Source organism: Protopterus annectens, chromosome 2.part1 (genome assembly GCF_019279795.1).
Source record: "Protopterus annectens isolate FY-2018-M chromosome 2.part1, PAN1.0, whole genome shotgun sequence".
Taxonomy (NCBI): Eukaryota; Metazoa; Chordata; order Ceratodontiformes; family Protopteridae; genus Protopterus; species Protopterus annectens.
Genome location: NC_056729.1, coordinates 1,868,889,709 through 1,868,906,719, shown reverse-complemented (window position 1 = coordinate 1,868,906,719; position 17,011 = coordinate 1,868,889,709). Strand labels below are relative to the sequence as shown.

Below are 17,011 nucleotides of genomic sequence, written 5' to 3'. Positions count from 1 at the left end.
GCTATAGTACCTTGAATGTTAACATTGCATAGTGAGAAGTTGTATCTAACCGGTGGTCATCAAGGCCACGTTGTTTTTCTTAGGAAGTGTTTCATAAAATTGATAGTGCAAGCAGAAAATCATGGACAAACAGCTGCTATGAAGTAATGATGTTAGAACTTGTGATTTGTTATGTCAGCATAGTAGGCAATGTCTTGTAAGAAATGCATAAAAATGGTTTCACTTCCTGATTTTAGTAGACAAACTCTGTATTAGCACATTTTTGTCTCCTTGCTGCAAGATTAAAGTGCCTTAACCTGAACCCGCTGTGTACTGATCTTTTTGAAGTTGTTTTTTCCTTTGACAGATTTGGTCCTTTGGACCGGAAACTCTCACTCTTCGACTCAGGTCAGATGGGCCCGGTGGCATGAAACCGTACGGGGAAGAGACCACATTGGTTCTTCTGCTTTGAAAGACCTCTGGCTGAATTGTTCAAAAGAGGCCAGCCACTGTTTCTGATCTGCAACTGGAGGACGAGTCAACGGATCCAACCGTGAATCAGTTAATCAATCACGGAGGCTCAGGTAAGGAGGAATTTACCTTTTTTCTGTTTTAGATCAGGGACTTGTTACAGTATTTGTTTTTGTCAGGGAGATTCGTGATGTAAAGATTAGGGACAAAAAAGATTGCTGTCTTGTCATAGATCAGGGAAACAGAATATGTAAATAGTTATTCTAGATAAACTGTGAAAAAGAGAAATCGTGATACCACGTGATAAGAAGGGTTACATGACATTTTTTAACTAAGTTAGGACAATATGGGAAATAAGTGCACAAAAAGATCCCGAGATCCGCCATTAACCAAAAACGCGAAATATATGCAATTACAACGTGCTGACAACGTTAGGTACTATACAAAATGGGTTAATAAATATAAATTTGATGGCAAACTAGAAAAACCTTCACTTATTAAACTTGTCAAACAGCTCAAAACTGACACAAAAGGTCAGGTAAAAAAGCAAAACAAATTAGGCATTCCCCAGGCACACAGGTGGCTTGAGGAAGCAAACCGCAGAGAACAAAAGAGTAAGAATTCAAAAGCAATATTTCTAGATAAAGAGGACAATAACTTGGTAATACCATCGGCCCCTCCGCCCCCTCCGCTCCCCTTACTAAAATATGAAGCGAGTGGACAAACTGATCCACCTCTGCTATACCCGATTGTCCCTGCAAAGCCAAAACCGTTTATCAGAGATCCCGTCAAGACTAGGTCTCGAACACGTAAAACAAGGGGCGATATGGAGTTATATCAAATGAATGGAAATTCACGAGCTATGAGTGAAGAAGAGATATGTCCGCTCATAGAAGTACCAAATCCTCAGGCAGGACAGGAAGGGCAGGACCCAACCATTCTGGTATATAGGCCGTGGACACCAGAAGACATCCAGAAAGCCACAGAGGGAATTCGCCATCCAAAAGTTAATTTTAGAAAATTCTTAGAAGATTTACAGGGCATGAGGTTAAGTTATCATTTAAATGGGGAAGAAGTAGAGAAAGTAGTCAGACAAATCGTAGGTCCAGATTGGCACATGATCAATGGCAACTAGAATCCCCATGATGCAGAACATAAGCCACTCCCACATAGTAATGCAGAGCTGGATAACAGAGTGAAAGGTCTGACAGACTGAATCTCTGAAAAATGGAAGCCTAGGGCAGACTGGACTTGCAATAATCAATGCATCCAACAAGAAGGTGAAACTGTTGACAGATATTATGCTAGATTATTAGAATGTTTTAATAACCATTGTGGAATGCAGGTACCTGAAGACCAAACACAAGATTCCCCATATGAGCAGCAGCTAAAGAATGCATTTTTGAAAGGTAGTATTGCACCCATCAGTAGTTTTATCACAAAGCACATGGTAGATCACCATACAAGTAGATTACAGTCATTACTTGAATATGCAAGACATGCCAAAAGGCATTTTAATAGCAAAAAGAAAAAGAAAACCCAAGTATTTGCAGTAGAAGATGGAGCAGAAGTCTTTGTAGTACAGTCCGGGAAGAAGGGCAAGAAAAATACCCAGGGAAACAAAATCTGATAAGCGATCAGAGGAGTTTGAAGAGAGAAAGAAAAGGGGTGAATGTTTTAAATGCGGGAAAAAGGGACATTTGGCAAGGGATTGCAAGCAAAACAAGAAGGTAACCACGGAAGATAAGGAGGGTGAGGACTGACTATATGGTAGTCAGGAATCACTAGAAAGGAATAACCAAGTAAAGACAAATGTGAATGTGATAGAGGGAACAGAGGATGTGATAGAAGAAATAGAGGATGTGCAAGAAATCACAGACAGTGAAGAAAGTGAAATTTTGGATTTAGCATTATTGAGCCTGGAGCTCTACTTAGCAGACATGAAACCGGAAGTTACACTTCTGGTAGAGGGGAGGGAAGTTACATTTCTGTGTGACTCAGGGGCATCGCGAACCCTGATACATCCTTCCAAACTACCAGAAAATTCAGAATCATTTGATTACATATTAGTGAAAGCAGCTAATGGACAGCTGTATCGGGAGCCACTCTCCCATAACATAGCAATAACTGACCCTGTTTCAGGGATGACCCAGAAAAGCAAAATTGTTGTTTCTGCAAAATGCCCAGTAAACCTTTTGGGCAGAGATCTTATGCAAATTTTTGGCATAGCAGTAGTTCCAACCTTGCAGGGTATGGAAGCACAGCGACAAATGGATACTTTTGTGGTGCGGTCGGAGGGTGAAACATTTTACTGGTACAGCCAGGACTTGGTTACGACTGGTCCAGGGGCAGTAACCGAAGAGCTGATGAACGTAGCCATCAGTAAGTCCCCCTCCCTTGACACTGATAAACAGCATTTGTTGCACTGTACTCTGTATTATTGCAGCACACCAGGACCTGATAAGGAATATGAGCAAGTACTATTTAAAAACCATGCAAACAGATTAGTATTGCGTAATCTGTACTGGGACACAGAAGGGAACAGTGTAGTTAGCTGTTCATTGCCCCAGGAATTATTTGCACTTTATAAATCTAATCGACTACCACGTCAGTTTAACTAAGGACAAGAATATGAAGTGGGCAGACCTAGGAGAAAAAGTCACAAGGTGGGAAAACAGACAGAATTAGAACTATCAGAACAGGGAGTACAAAAGCAGAAGTTAAATTGGATAACACAGACACACCCAGCTGCGCACTTGCAATCTAGCGAGGACAGCTGATTAGCACTCTTACTAGAAGAGGAAGAAAAAGCCTTACAAAGCATACCAGAAACTCTCTGGTCAACAGGGAAATCAGATGTAGGACTTATCCGTACAGCAGGACCAGTTACAATCACGCCAAAAATCAGCATTTAAACCACAAAAGAGACAGTATCCCTTAAGAAAAGATGCAGAAGTAGGAATCAAACCTATAATAGCAGCTTTACTTAAGGAAGGAGTACTGGTGGAATCTCCCGATTCACCATGTAACACACCTTTATTTTCTGCTAGAAAAGCAAATGGAGAATGGCGCATGGTCCAAGATTTACAAGCTGTAAATGATGCAGTAATACCTAGAGCACCTACGGTGCCAGATCCACACACTTTATTGAATGATTTAAAGCCGCAACAGAAATACTTTTCTGTGGTAGATATTAACAATGCATTCTTTTCGATACCAATACACCCTGACAGCCAACATTGGTTTGCTTTTACATTTCAGGGGAAAAGGTACACACATACGCGACTACCACAGGGATATTGTGAAAGCCCAGCAATATTCGCACAGGAAATGGCAAGTAACTTGGCAGGATTTATCTCACTGAGGGACAGCCAGATTTTACTTTATGTAGACAACATTCTGCTGGCAGCCCCCACCCAGCAAGAATGCAGAGAAGATACCATAGCATTATTACAATTTTTAGCCACTCAAGGACATAAAGTAAACAAAAACAAGCTGCAGCTCTGGAAAGAGCAGGTTAAATACCTGGGATATGTAATATCCAAAGAAGGCAGAATATTAGATGAAGATAGGAAAATAGCAATCTTACAAGCACCCAAACCGACTACCAAGAAGGAAATGATGTCCTTCCTAGGTACGACTAATTGTTGTCGGAGTTGGATTCCAAACTATACCTTGGAGTCTGCTCCACTGACCAACTTGATATACAAGAAACCTATGGCAGCACAAGATTTATTACAATGGACACCAGAAGCAGAATCAGCTTTCTGCAAACTGAAGCAATTGGTAGCATCTTCATTAGTTTTAGGATTACTGAACTATCATAAACGTTTTTTCCAAACTGTAGATTGTAAGCAAGGCTATGCGACATCAGTGTTAACACAACAACATCGGGACAAGCAACGCCCCATAGCTTACTATTCATCACAGCTAGACCCAGTGGCGCGAACCCTGCCCCACTGTGTACAAGCAGTAGTCACAGCTGCAATGGCAGTACAGGCTTCGGCCTCAGTAGTGTTGTTCCACCCTCTCACATTGAGAGTGCCTCATGCAGTCGCGATTATTTTACTGCAAGAAAAAGTAGCATATCTTTCTCCTACTAGACATCTTTCCTGTACGACTATACTGTTGAACCAACCTCATATGACAATTGAGCGATGTACAACTCTGAATCTGTCAACCTTGCTCCCAACCCCTGCGGATGGCACACCACATAGCTGCCTGCAGGAGATTGAGCAAAAGACACTACCTAGAAAAGATCTTACGGATGCTCCCTTGGATGATGCCGAGGTGACATATTACGTGGACGGCTCATGCAAAAAAGGTCCTACAGGGCAGAACCTAGTGGGGTATGCAGTAGTTTCTGATACTGAGATTTTAGAAGCAAAGACTTTACCACACAACTTATCGGCACAAGCAGCAGAATTGATTGCCTTAACACGAGCATGTACATTAGCAAAGGGTAAATGTGTAAACATTTTTACTGATAGCCAGTACACTTTTTCTACTGTACATGTTTTTGCGCAACAGTGGAAGAATAGAGGAATAACATCTACTGGCAAACCGATTAATCATGCATAGTTTATTTTAGATTTGTTAGAATCTATTCAGTTACCTCAAAAAGTAGCTATTTGCAAATGCATAGCTCATACCAAGCAACAGGATAGGATTTCAAAAGGTAATGCGAGAGCTGACATAGCTGCAAAGCAGGCAGCTTCAGCTTCAGAAGTATTTCTTTTGAGTGAGGAATTACAACCTTCTGAGATTTTAGATTTAGAAATGTTAAAAACAATGCAGACACTTACTACGAAAGTAGAGAAACAGAAATGGGTAAAACGAGGAACAAATCTTGAGAAAGGGTTGTACATCTCCCAGGAAGGAAAACCAATTTTGCCGTGTAACTTGTTTAGATATGCAGCTTTGTTGAGCCATGGGCAGTGCCATGTCTCAACAGGGGGGATGGTACAGTTAGTGAATCGAGTGTTTACAACATATGGATTTACAAATTACACAAAAAATATTTGTGAGGCATGTCATGTTTGTAATAAACATCATGCACAAGGGGCGTTGAAGCCTAAGCAAGGGAGTTTCCCTATACCACCGTACCCGTTCCATACTATTTGTGTGGATTTCATGGAACTGAACAAATGTGAAAATAAAAAGTACTGTCTTGTCATTATAGATAAGTTTTCCAAATGGGAGGAAGCTTTTCCGACCAAAAATCCAGATGCAGCTACTGTTGTGAAAATATTCATTAAAGAAATTATTCCTAGATTTGGCATACCGGAAAAGATGTACAGTGACAATGGCACACACTTTGTAAATCAAACTATACAAAAGCTGAGCCGATTCTTCGGAATTTCTTTAAAAAACCATTGCGCATATCATCCACAACTTGCAGGACTAGTAGAGAGGCACAATGGGGTTCTGAAGAGTAAACTTAGGAAGAAAATAACAGAGACTCAAAAGAATTGGGTGCACTGCCTGCCTCTGGCACTGTTGAACATGAGAACTGTTCCAAATGCAAAGGGGTTAACTCCTTTTGAAATATTGTTTGGGAGGGCATATTATGTACCTCAGTGGAAACCTCTCATGCCTGCAGATCAGGAGGCCGACAGTTCACTTGCAGAGTATATGAGATGACTTTTAAATAATAAACAACTTTTGCAGTTAAATTCTGTTTCAGATAAAGAACAGACCAGACCAGACCATCGGAAGCAGCAGTACAACCAGGCGTACAACCAGGCTCGTGGATCTGGGTGAAGGTCGTGAAGAGAAAAAACTGGAGTTCCCCGAAGTGGGAAGGGCCATTTCAAGTTTTACTGGCAACACCCACTGCAGTTAAGATAGCTGAACGTGTGTCCTGGATCCATTTGACACACTGCAAAACTGGTCAAGAACTTTGAGCTGGACAAAAACCTTGCTACTATTACACAACAAGAACAAAATGACCAGGTATAGAGTAAACAGGGATGCAGAACAGCCTCAGAAGTATTGCATGATCATCCTGTTAACTCTACTGGTAACAATGATCTTTTTGCTGTGGCCTTTCCTTTTTTCAGCCACACAAGTTGAACTGAATAAACGTGATGCGTTACTCATAGACTGGCATCCAAACTTTAACACTTACCAAGCAATTAAATATGTGTATGCTGAAACTTTTAATGTTTCGAACTGCTGGATTTGCACAGCTATACCAACAGCATACGGGGGGATTATTACTGACTGCTGTCCCCCTAGGGGTCAATGAGACCTGGGAAAATTTGATCTTTGACACTACATCTGTAAAATCACAAGACAAAATAGCATTGTACCTACCCGTTACACAAAAGGGAATTGTGTGTTGTCATAAAAATGACACTATTCAGGTGGGTTGGAGCAATTGCAATATGACTGTTTCTTATAAATGTTATATTAAAGCTAATAAGGCAGAAGCTGTTTGTGATGCAAACTATGACTCATATCTTGAGAAAATGCAAAAAACTGTTAGTGAAATACAGCATAATCCTGCACTTTTGAAGCAACTTTCTATTATTGATAAGAAAATGTTTCATGCAGAGCAAGCATATATCAATACTAAAGTAGAGAATTGTTATTTTGTTTGTGGGAAAAAGGCATACAAATGGTTACCTGAGAATTGGTCCGGCAGTTGTTTTTTGGTTTACCTGGTTCCGGCCATATGACACACTGCAGCTTTGCCTCGAGGGAAAATTTAAAATATCAGAGAGGTCAACAATAAACCTGGAAATCCAATCAAGAGTCCTGAGAATCCAATGGGATGAATCGAAGCAGGATGGAGAAACCATAATTCTGTGAAGAACAAAGATAAACTAACACACATGGACTTGAGTGGCATTATTATATCATGGGCAGGCATAGCCCCTGCATATGGCGCAGTAAAATCGATTTGGGAGCTGAGAAAACTGTCCAAACTTCTCAAAGTTATGAGCAATGCAACTTTTTCTGCTCTCGAATTAGTAACTGATGAACTAAACGCTATGAGAACTGTGGTGCTTCAAAACTGCATGGCTCTCGAATTCACCCTAGTGGTGAGAGGTGGTACGTGCGCTTTAATAAAAGAGGAGTGCTGTTCGTACATTCCAGACAATCAACACGAGATAAACGATCATCTTGAGGTGATTCAGCAAGTGTCAGCCATGACCAAACAAGGCCCAAACCCTCTGACAGATGTATAATGCATCGTCTGGGTAGATGATCTGTCAAAAATACACACACAAACACACACAGTAAATTAGGGTGGGCGCTGACACATACACCACATGCACACACAGGCAGGCTGACAGACAGACATACACATATACACACGGACACACACACACACACACACACACACACACACACACACACACACACACACACACTCACACACACTTCCCCTGCACCTGTACACACAGAGAGCATGTTGATGTGAGTGTAATACAGACTATATTTGACAGTGAATGCCTACATTAGATGTGCACTCTGTAGTTTTTGACATGCTAGAAGGGCATTTGGTTGAATCTCAAAACAATGAATCTGAATGGTAGAAAAATCATTTGGCTGAAAGTTTAGTTTTCATCTCACAATTGATTGAAAACATCATACAGTGAAAGTACCTTAAAAGGTATATTTGCAGGGGGATGTACCAGTGCACCTGCCATGTGGAAGCTTCGTTCGCTTGTATCCCCTTACATAAATGTATTAATAGCACCTATGTGTAACTACAGGGAAAAGAGTGGATCATATGCTTTGAGTCACTGTCAGTGCACAAACAGATGCTATACAATCAGTAAGCATCTGTAGGTAACACTAATCATCACATTAGAAATAGCAATGTCTTTCGGCTTTTCCCGGTTAGGGGTCGTCACACCGGAACACTGATCCGCTAATGATTGGCAGTAGATTTTTATTGTGCTGAGGTGCCAGCCCGACGCCCAACCATCAAGGAAGGCACAACCATTCATGCACGCACCTACCTGCATGTCTTTATGTCACTCGACTGTGGGGAGGACATGCAGACTCCACAAAGAATGTGCTGCAGCGAAAATCGAACAGGAGAACTTCTTGCTGTCAGGTGACAATACTAACCGCTGCACCACCGCGGCCCTAATTATCACATTAGAAATAATCAAATGAAAATCATCAAATATTTTTACAAATTTCTACTTGACTATTACAGATTTATGTGTACTTATAACGCACTCAACTAAATAATATTTTAGCCAAATGAACACTTGACTTGATAAGATGACAGCCATTCATTCATTTATTCATTCATTTTTTAATGTTTTGGGAAACAAATATTTTTCCACTATCCTGTACTCTGATAATGTAAAGCCCCTTCAGTACCCAAAAGAGTAGAAAGGAGCCATAACAAATACCCAGGTATCACACCAGTGGTACAGTGTGTGACCAGCATTCTGTATAGTAGGTGACTAAGATACATCCTTTTTAACATTTAGTTTGATTAATATGTACATAGAGGCTCACACATGTGGTTGGGTCAGTTACAAGTTATATATGTCAGCAAACAGACACTGTGTCTCATTGCAGAGGTACTTACAACTGAAATTAGTTCACTATAATACCTCTGCAAGTCAGACAAACTGATGCATCATTTGAAGGACTCTAAGCCTGAACATCAGACTGAAATAATGTTGTTCCTCCCTCACTCAAATTCTACATCACACAAACTTATCTCAACCCTCACTCAAATTCTACATCACACAAACTTATCTCAACCAGCTAGAGTCCTTAACTGTTGAACATAATACAGCCATTCTGGGTGACTTTAATTACTCATCCATAAACTGGTAAACTTGCACCACAAAAAAAAGTCCAACCTATGAACCTGTACAGGGGTCCAGAGAAGTAAATAGTGTGGGAAGAAATAGCCAGGGAATTGTTATGGCTAGGCTTGTATAGGCCCTAGGGCCGATAGCCTAGTACCAACCTATGAATCTAAGTATGCAGAGGGGTTCATTAACTTTATCAATATCAGTTTCCTTGACAAAAAAAACACAGTGCCATTGCCCGCTACAGATCCAGATATTCTCAACCTTGTTTTCACTAGCATAAAACCTGCCTGCTCCGTCACCAATATTTCATAATCCATGAATGTCTCAGATTAACAAGCTGTCATTTTCTTCCTTAAAAACCCAGCCCAATATTTCAACCATCTCTATTCAGGAATTTCTTTAAAGCCCACCTCTTAACACTCTCAAACAGCCTGAGAAAAGGTAAAGCAACAGAGCAGAAACTGATTTTTCTCTCACCTAAATGTCTGCATCAAAGCTTCTGTCACATGTACGGTGGTAAATTCAACAATATGTTCCTTTGGTTGAATCTTAGCATCAGCAAACCTCAAGATAAAAGAAATAAACTTCTAGAACTAAGAAATAAACATAAATCTTCTAAAGATAATCCGAAGGTCTTCTTTTTATATATTATGAAACTGAAAATGACTGAGTTTCGCATAGAACTGATCTCAAATGGTGCTACCTTCTTAGAGCCAGAACACATAGATGCAATGCTTGCAAATAAATTTAGTTACACCTTCTCTATAGTTTAACCTCTCTAGATTCCCTCATAATTACACTGATAACATTCTGACTCTACGAATGTACAAGGCTATCTCCTAATCATCACTAATTATAGAATCTCTGAACACCATTAACCTTATGCAGTCTCAGATATTTTGATGGATGCATGCCAGGAGTTCGGAGAATGGCCATAGCAGTGTCCATCCACAACAGCGACCTACCACTAAATTTGGGAACTATAGACCAATTTGCCTCAGTGGTATTATTTGTAAAGTTATGTAGTATATTATATTCTGTCAGCCTAGAAGTCCCTAACCTGAATCAGTCCATCCTTCTGAAGCTCAGGTCCTGTCGAATGAATCTGGTGGACTTCTTTGACATGCAGAATGAAGTACCTGATGAAATTGAATCCATGCATTGTGCTTGACTAGACCGAGATAAGGCATTTGATACTATGTTTCACTATGGTATAATTGGTAAGGTCACCTGCATAAACCCTATGTAACCCCCTTGATAGATAACTAGTTCACAGACAGATCCCACACTGAGAGGGTTAGCGATACTCTCTCCTCAAAGAGATTTGACACTAATGTTGTCTCACATGGTTCTTTACTGGGGCCTCTCCTATACAATTATCTGATTTTCAAGCTGACATTAGGATTCTCTCTAAGACAAAGTTAAGCTCTGAGCTCTAGAACTAATGGTCATATTCTACAAAAACGACCTAGACCATACTTAGCAAATGGTGTCAAGACCATTGATTGAAGCTCAGTATAAACAATATAGTATTGTGCTGTTTAGTAAAGAGAAACACCAAGCACTTATTAATGTAAATGATACTCCTATAAAAGTTTATATTGTTATTAGAGCTCTAATCTTTGACCATATGCCAAGTATTGTAAGTAAAAGATGTTACAGAGTCCAACTAATCAAAATGGTATATCTTCTTATTTCAAAGAAATTATTGTCAGTTTATATTCCTCCCTAATCAAGGCATTTATAGAAAATGATCCACTTTTTGTTATATACCTATCTAAATGTTTTGCCCAACTTCAGAAATCATAAAAGTTTCCCACCAGAAAAATCTCATGTAAGAGCACTCTGGGTTATATGGAGCATCTAAAAGTATTATCACTTTAGTCCATCTTGTGCAGAACCTTTTGCAGTAATCTACACTCAGTCTGCAAGTTTATGAAATATCGAACCTTGTTTAATTTACTACATGTTAAAAAAAACAGGGAACACCACAAATATCTCTGCTCAGTGCCTAAATTTAAGTACTAGTATAGACAAAACCTGCTGAATGGAGAGATGGCTTTCCCAAAGAATCCACTAACCAAGGAATATGCTCCAGCTCCATTTCAAAGTAGTTCCTTAACACTCTAAAGCAAACCTGGATCACCAGGTATGGATTGCCAGTGTCACCCCTGTGCTGTCTTCTCTGTCCATTACAAACAGAAGGTAGAACAAGGCTGTATTTTTACGGCTAGGCTTCTCTAGGTCTTCTGTTCAATTGGATAGTATAAACCTATGAAACTTTGAAACAATGTTTGGGATTAACGCTTTGCAGTGAATCAAAATAAACTGTTAGTTAAATACAAGTGGGAAGAATGATCAGTGGTCGGAGCTGAGGTAATTGTAACAGAAATAAACTTACCTTTATTATTGTTATCACAACATATTTGACATGCTAGAAATAAGGGGAGAAAAGAAAATATTAATTTTGGAAAAAGTCAAGTTGCTGGGTAATAGACTGACATTGACATCATAAAATAACAAATGCTACCATAATACAGCAGAATGACATTTATATATGCTGTAATGAGGTACTATAAATAAAACAACAGCCATAAATAAATAAATAAAATCTAAAGCAATGGCACACAAAGAATTTTCCATCAATGCAAAAGAAAATACAATAAATGGCTAGAACATGCAGAATAAATATTTATTCTCAAGGAATAAGCATCACAAAATTACACATCGGTTCATAGGTATTTACTAGGTTAATGACCACAAGGGCCGTTTTAAGCCTAGCCATGCATCCCAAATCTCTGACAAGTTTGGATACCCTTGATAAGTGTAAGCAGGGGCCTGGGAGATGAACCATTTACAGGTTACCTGTGTCCATTAGAGACATAGGTGCCAAACCACATATGATATTACAGAGCGCGATTCTATTTACTGGCCATTTCCTCAATGCCAGACTTTCACTGCCCCGATCATTATCTAATGAGCTGTCTAAAATGAAGCTCCTGTTATGGCTGCAAGATCTGGACAGAGAATATTGAACAAAGATCATAATAACAAAGATACTAGGTAATGGATTACCAACTCAGAGGACAAATAATGTCGACCAAACCCAAATGTGAATTTAGTTTGGCATCCCAGGCCAAGGACAACTACAAAGCATTCTTTAGCTATGTCCACAACCTCAAAGGCAATATACCAGGCATATCCAACAACTGGAAAGTCCACAGACTGCCTCAAGGTCCTATCTTTGTATTCTGTCTCCTACAAGCTTTTGAGGGGAGATCTATGCCTGGCATACAGAGGATTATCAGACCCCACTGTGATGGACCTCCTGCATAGCCACAAAACAAAAATCATCAGAATTACTTGTTCTAAAGACTTAAACCTTGCCTGTGATATAAATAGGGCCTGCTGGAGAGATAGGTATGTATCCCAGAGACTACTCCGTCTATGGAACAAGCTCCCCATCCATGTGAAGCAGAGTTCCTCCATAACCCAGTTCAAGTGCAACTTGGACAACTGCATGGGAAACCAGAAATTCATCACTGGTTTGGCACCTATGTCTCTAACGGACACAGGTAAGCTGTAAATGGGTCATCTCCTAGGCCCATGCTTACACGGGTATCCCTTATCAAGGGTATCTGAACTTGTCAGAGATTTGAGATGCACGGCTAGGTGTAAAAAGGCCCTTGTGGTCATGAGCCTAGTAAACACCTATGAACCTATAATTATTCCTGAATTAGTTTTTACTACATTTTGAAATAGTATCTCATGATGACAGACAAATATTCCCACTAAGGGTCCAATAACTCTATCCTGTGATGCTCACCTCCTCGACTTAGAGATGATATGAAAGATTTTTCTTCTTAAGTAACATTTGATTCCAACATGTATTTTGTGATGTATTCTGGGCCATAAAACGTTCTATAAATTCTTTTACAATGTAATAACTTTCCTAGGGTTTACTTAAACACACCTTCAGACAAAACTAATACTGTTGTTCATGTAGGTATTCTGTTGCCCAGTCATCCGCAGCACCAAATGTTTCTCTTTTTTTTTCATTTTCTAATGCCTGTTTTGTCTTTTTTTAATCTCAGCAATTATTTATGGATACTTAATATATATCATTAAAATCATGGTTAGCTATAAAATGCCCAATTACTCACATATTTTAATACTCATTATTAAAAAAAATTACAAATATAAAAAAATGTATATAAGTTATCAGCATGATAACCAAGAAATTACATACATTACACTGTTCTGGATGCAACATATTCTGTGTGCAATATATAAAATATAAAATAATGAGTTTCACCATCTAGAAACATTTCACAATTTAGAAAACTGCAGCTGTGCTGATTTGGCTGATTTGGTACAGGTCTTTAGCATAGAATGTGATAAAATAATTACTACAACAGAACAAAATATAACAGTTTATACATTATACCTTATATAAGCCTTGTAATACAAGAACTAGGAATCCTCATTGCTATTTTTTAAGCTTTATTCTCTTTTGTAAAATTTACAGCAGGTATCTGAAACTAAAGGTGGCAATGGTGCATTGAGTAGCACTGTCGAAGGTTCAACAATTAAGTTCTTGGCTGGGGCTCATTCTGTGTCATTCTTATGTTCAACTGGATTTTCTCATGGAACTCCAGCTTTTTCCCAAATCCCAAACTAATTGTGATACATGTATTGCTGTCTCTAAATTTTCAGTAGGTATTAATGCACTGCATATATGATATGGAAGAAAGGTGTGACCTGATAAACTCTGTAGATGACCACGGCTGCTCATGAGGTCACCACAAGAGTCAAATGTGACTAAACAGAACTAGATGGATGGAACTGAAACAGTTTTAGTTCTGCAACAGAAAACATAATAGCACAAAACATGTAACTCATAAGCAAAGGATAGCCACAGAAACATTCATTTTAGGATCCTGAAGTTAAAACAACAGCTCTGCATTACCTAAGTTGAATATTCATCTGTGACAAATGCAACATGAATGTAGCAGACATGTTCCTTAGCGTGGACAGCCATATACTGTAGATCCCCTAGGACTGACAAATTAAACACAAAGCATACAATGCACGGATGTATTTTATAAGCTCAAAGTTTCAAAACGTTGAACTGCAAATGGTCGAAACCATAACATCAAAGTTTTGAAAATTTGAAAGTATAATAAAAAAAATAAAAACAAAAAACATTTTTTTACATTTTTGCAGGGCTGCAAGCCGCCCCCCTGCACCTCACACTCCACACCCCCTGCTAAATTACTACACCAACTATGAGATCGCACTACAGTGAGGAAAATGGTAATTTTCCCATTCCTTGCTGAATGGCGATCTCCATTCAAAACATCTGAAGTTTCAAAACTTCAGTCTTATGGTCTCGACCAGTTGCAGTTCGAAGTTTTGGAACTTCAAGCTTGTAAAGGGAATTCACAATGCACACATAATATCTAGTACAGTTGCTCTTATTTAAACAACAATCGACTCATTAACCTGATGATTAATACCCATTGTAAATGTTTGCTAGGATGCTCCATAACTTAGGATACTTGTTTATATATTTCAGAAATGTTATTAGAAAACTTCCACAAATCTAAACATGATGTAAAGTATTTTGCTATGAAGAAAAACATACATCTGCAGCATGGTTTGTAGTGAATAAATTGATGAGCAAATGTTTTTTTCTCAATCTGTAAATAATTTTGGCTTTTAAGAGTTAAAAATAAAATAAAGTAAAATAATAGAATAAAAACATTTTCTACACACTAATGTTAAAATGTTCTTTAACCTCCTTGGCATCAGTGTAAGAAAAGTTTTACGGACATCCCTAGGGTTTAATGGATGCTGCTCCATGCATGCATGAAGATGCATAGAGTTTAATGGATGTTGCACCATGCATGCATGAAGATGCATAGAGTTTAATGGATGTTGCACCATGCATGCATGAAGATGCATAGAGTTTAATGGATGTTGCACCATGCATGCATGAAGATGCATAGAGTTTAATGGATGTTGCACCATGCATGCATGAAGATGCATAGAGTTTAATGGATGTTGCACCATGCATGCATGAAGATGCATAGAGTTTAATGGATGTTGCACCATGCATGCATGAAGATGCATAGAGTTTAATGGATGTTGCACCATGCATGCATGAAGACGCATCTGTCAAAGTCTATGAACAAACTTTGCATTATTCCTAAGGTGACATCATTGTGGGATAGCCTAAATTTATTTGGGCCATGACTTTATTTAATAAAAACTTTATGAATCTTTTTATTAAAATAGGTTCCCAAAATGCAAGGAGTAGCAGCACAGAAAATGCTTTTTGGCATTTAACTCATCAGGTGCTACAAAGTAGGTCTGAACATCAGCAAAACACTCAAACATAGGATCTCCATAAGCTTTGTTTGTTTGAGTCTTTCTGCTTTTCCCGGTTAGGGGTCGCCACAGTGTAACTCTGGTCCGCTAATGATTGGTAGTGGATACTGGGTTACCAGCCCTGACATACAACCTTCAACGAAGGCATGCCCCATTCACGTATGCCTCCACACAGAAGACGCTCTAGCTGAGAATCGAACGGGACACTGTCTTGCTATGAGGCGACAACGCTACCGCAGCACCAATCTCCATAAGCTAATTGAGAGTTATTCTCTTCATAACATGTTCTTAGTCACAAATGTTTCCTTTCTGGGAATGTTATTATTCAGGGGTATAGCTAAAAGTCAATGATGCCATTTGCTCTCTTGTTTTATGCAAACTTTTGATTTACTAGCAATACCAGAATACATATAATAAAACAGATCAGATTATTGCAACATACTCACTAATGTGGAGAAGATAATTTACTCATTGTTGAGACAATAAAACTTTTGTTGTTGTGTCTTTCAGCTTTTCTCGGTTAGGGGTCGCCACAGCAGAACTCCGGTCCGCTAAAAATTGGCAGTTGATTTTTACGTGCTGAGTTGCCAGCCCTAACGCACAACCTTCAACAAAGGTACGCCCATTCACGCATGTCTCCACGCAGAAGACGCTCTAGCTGTGAGTCAAACCGAACAGCGTCTTACTGTGAGGTGACAGCGCTACCGCAACACCACCACCACAGATCACAATAAAACTTTTGTATTAACATAAATTCCTCACAAATACATTTTTATTAAGTTAATAATGTATAAACATTCTGTCAGATTAATTGCTGCTTTGGAAAAAATGTGTATTTATTTGTCAGAAAACTGCAATAATTCAAAAAACACACAACAAGGTAAAACTTAGAATTTATAAAAAATATACAACTATAGCTATTAAGGACAAAATACGTTTGAAATGACTGTTCATTTGACTTGAAAAGTGGTATTAACGTCAAGCTTATTATTAGAGTTTGATTATTCCAAAAAAATAGTGCTAAGTTTATTAGCTGCCTTAAAGCACTAAGGTGAGACATGCAAAACTACAGGTTTGCAAAAATAAAACAGATGGAGAAAACATTAATTTTAATTATTGAGAATTTTGTCAGTATGTTAAATTTGAGTTTTGACCATGACACTAGGCTCAATTTTATTTTATTAATTAACTGGCTTAAACAAGATGAATGTTTTATGCTCAATCAACTTTGTATTTAACCCTTAAGAGCATAAGTTCAAGTGATATGTTTATTTTAGGTACAAATCTTTCTAATTTGATAAATCTGACAATGTATATGGAAAATATATATATATATTTCTTGATATTTAATTTATAGTCTGAAGTTCTGT

At 38.7% G+C, this 17,011-nt stretch overlaps 1 protein-coding gene across 1 annotated transcript in view; it reads right to left on the bottom strand.

Annotated features, from left to right (window-relative positions):
* LOC122794667 (plasma kallikrein-like) overlaps positions 1-17,011 on the bottom strand; it is a 526,744-nt gene that overhangs the window by 352,927 nt on the left and 156,806 nt on the right. The window contains exon 3 of the mRNA XM_044063289.1: positions 11,650-11,682. Coding sequence (XP_043919224.1) covers positions 11,650-11,682 — 33 coding nt within the window. The remainder of the gene's footprint in view (positions 1-11,649; positions 11,683-17,011) is intronic.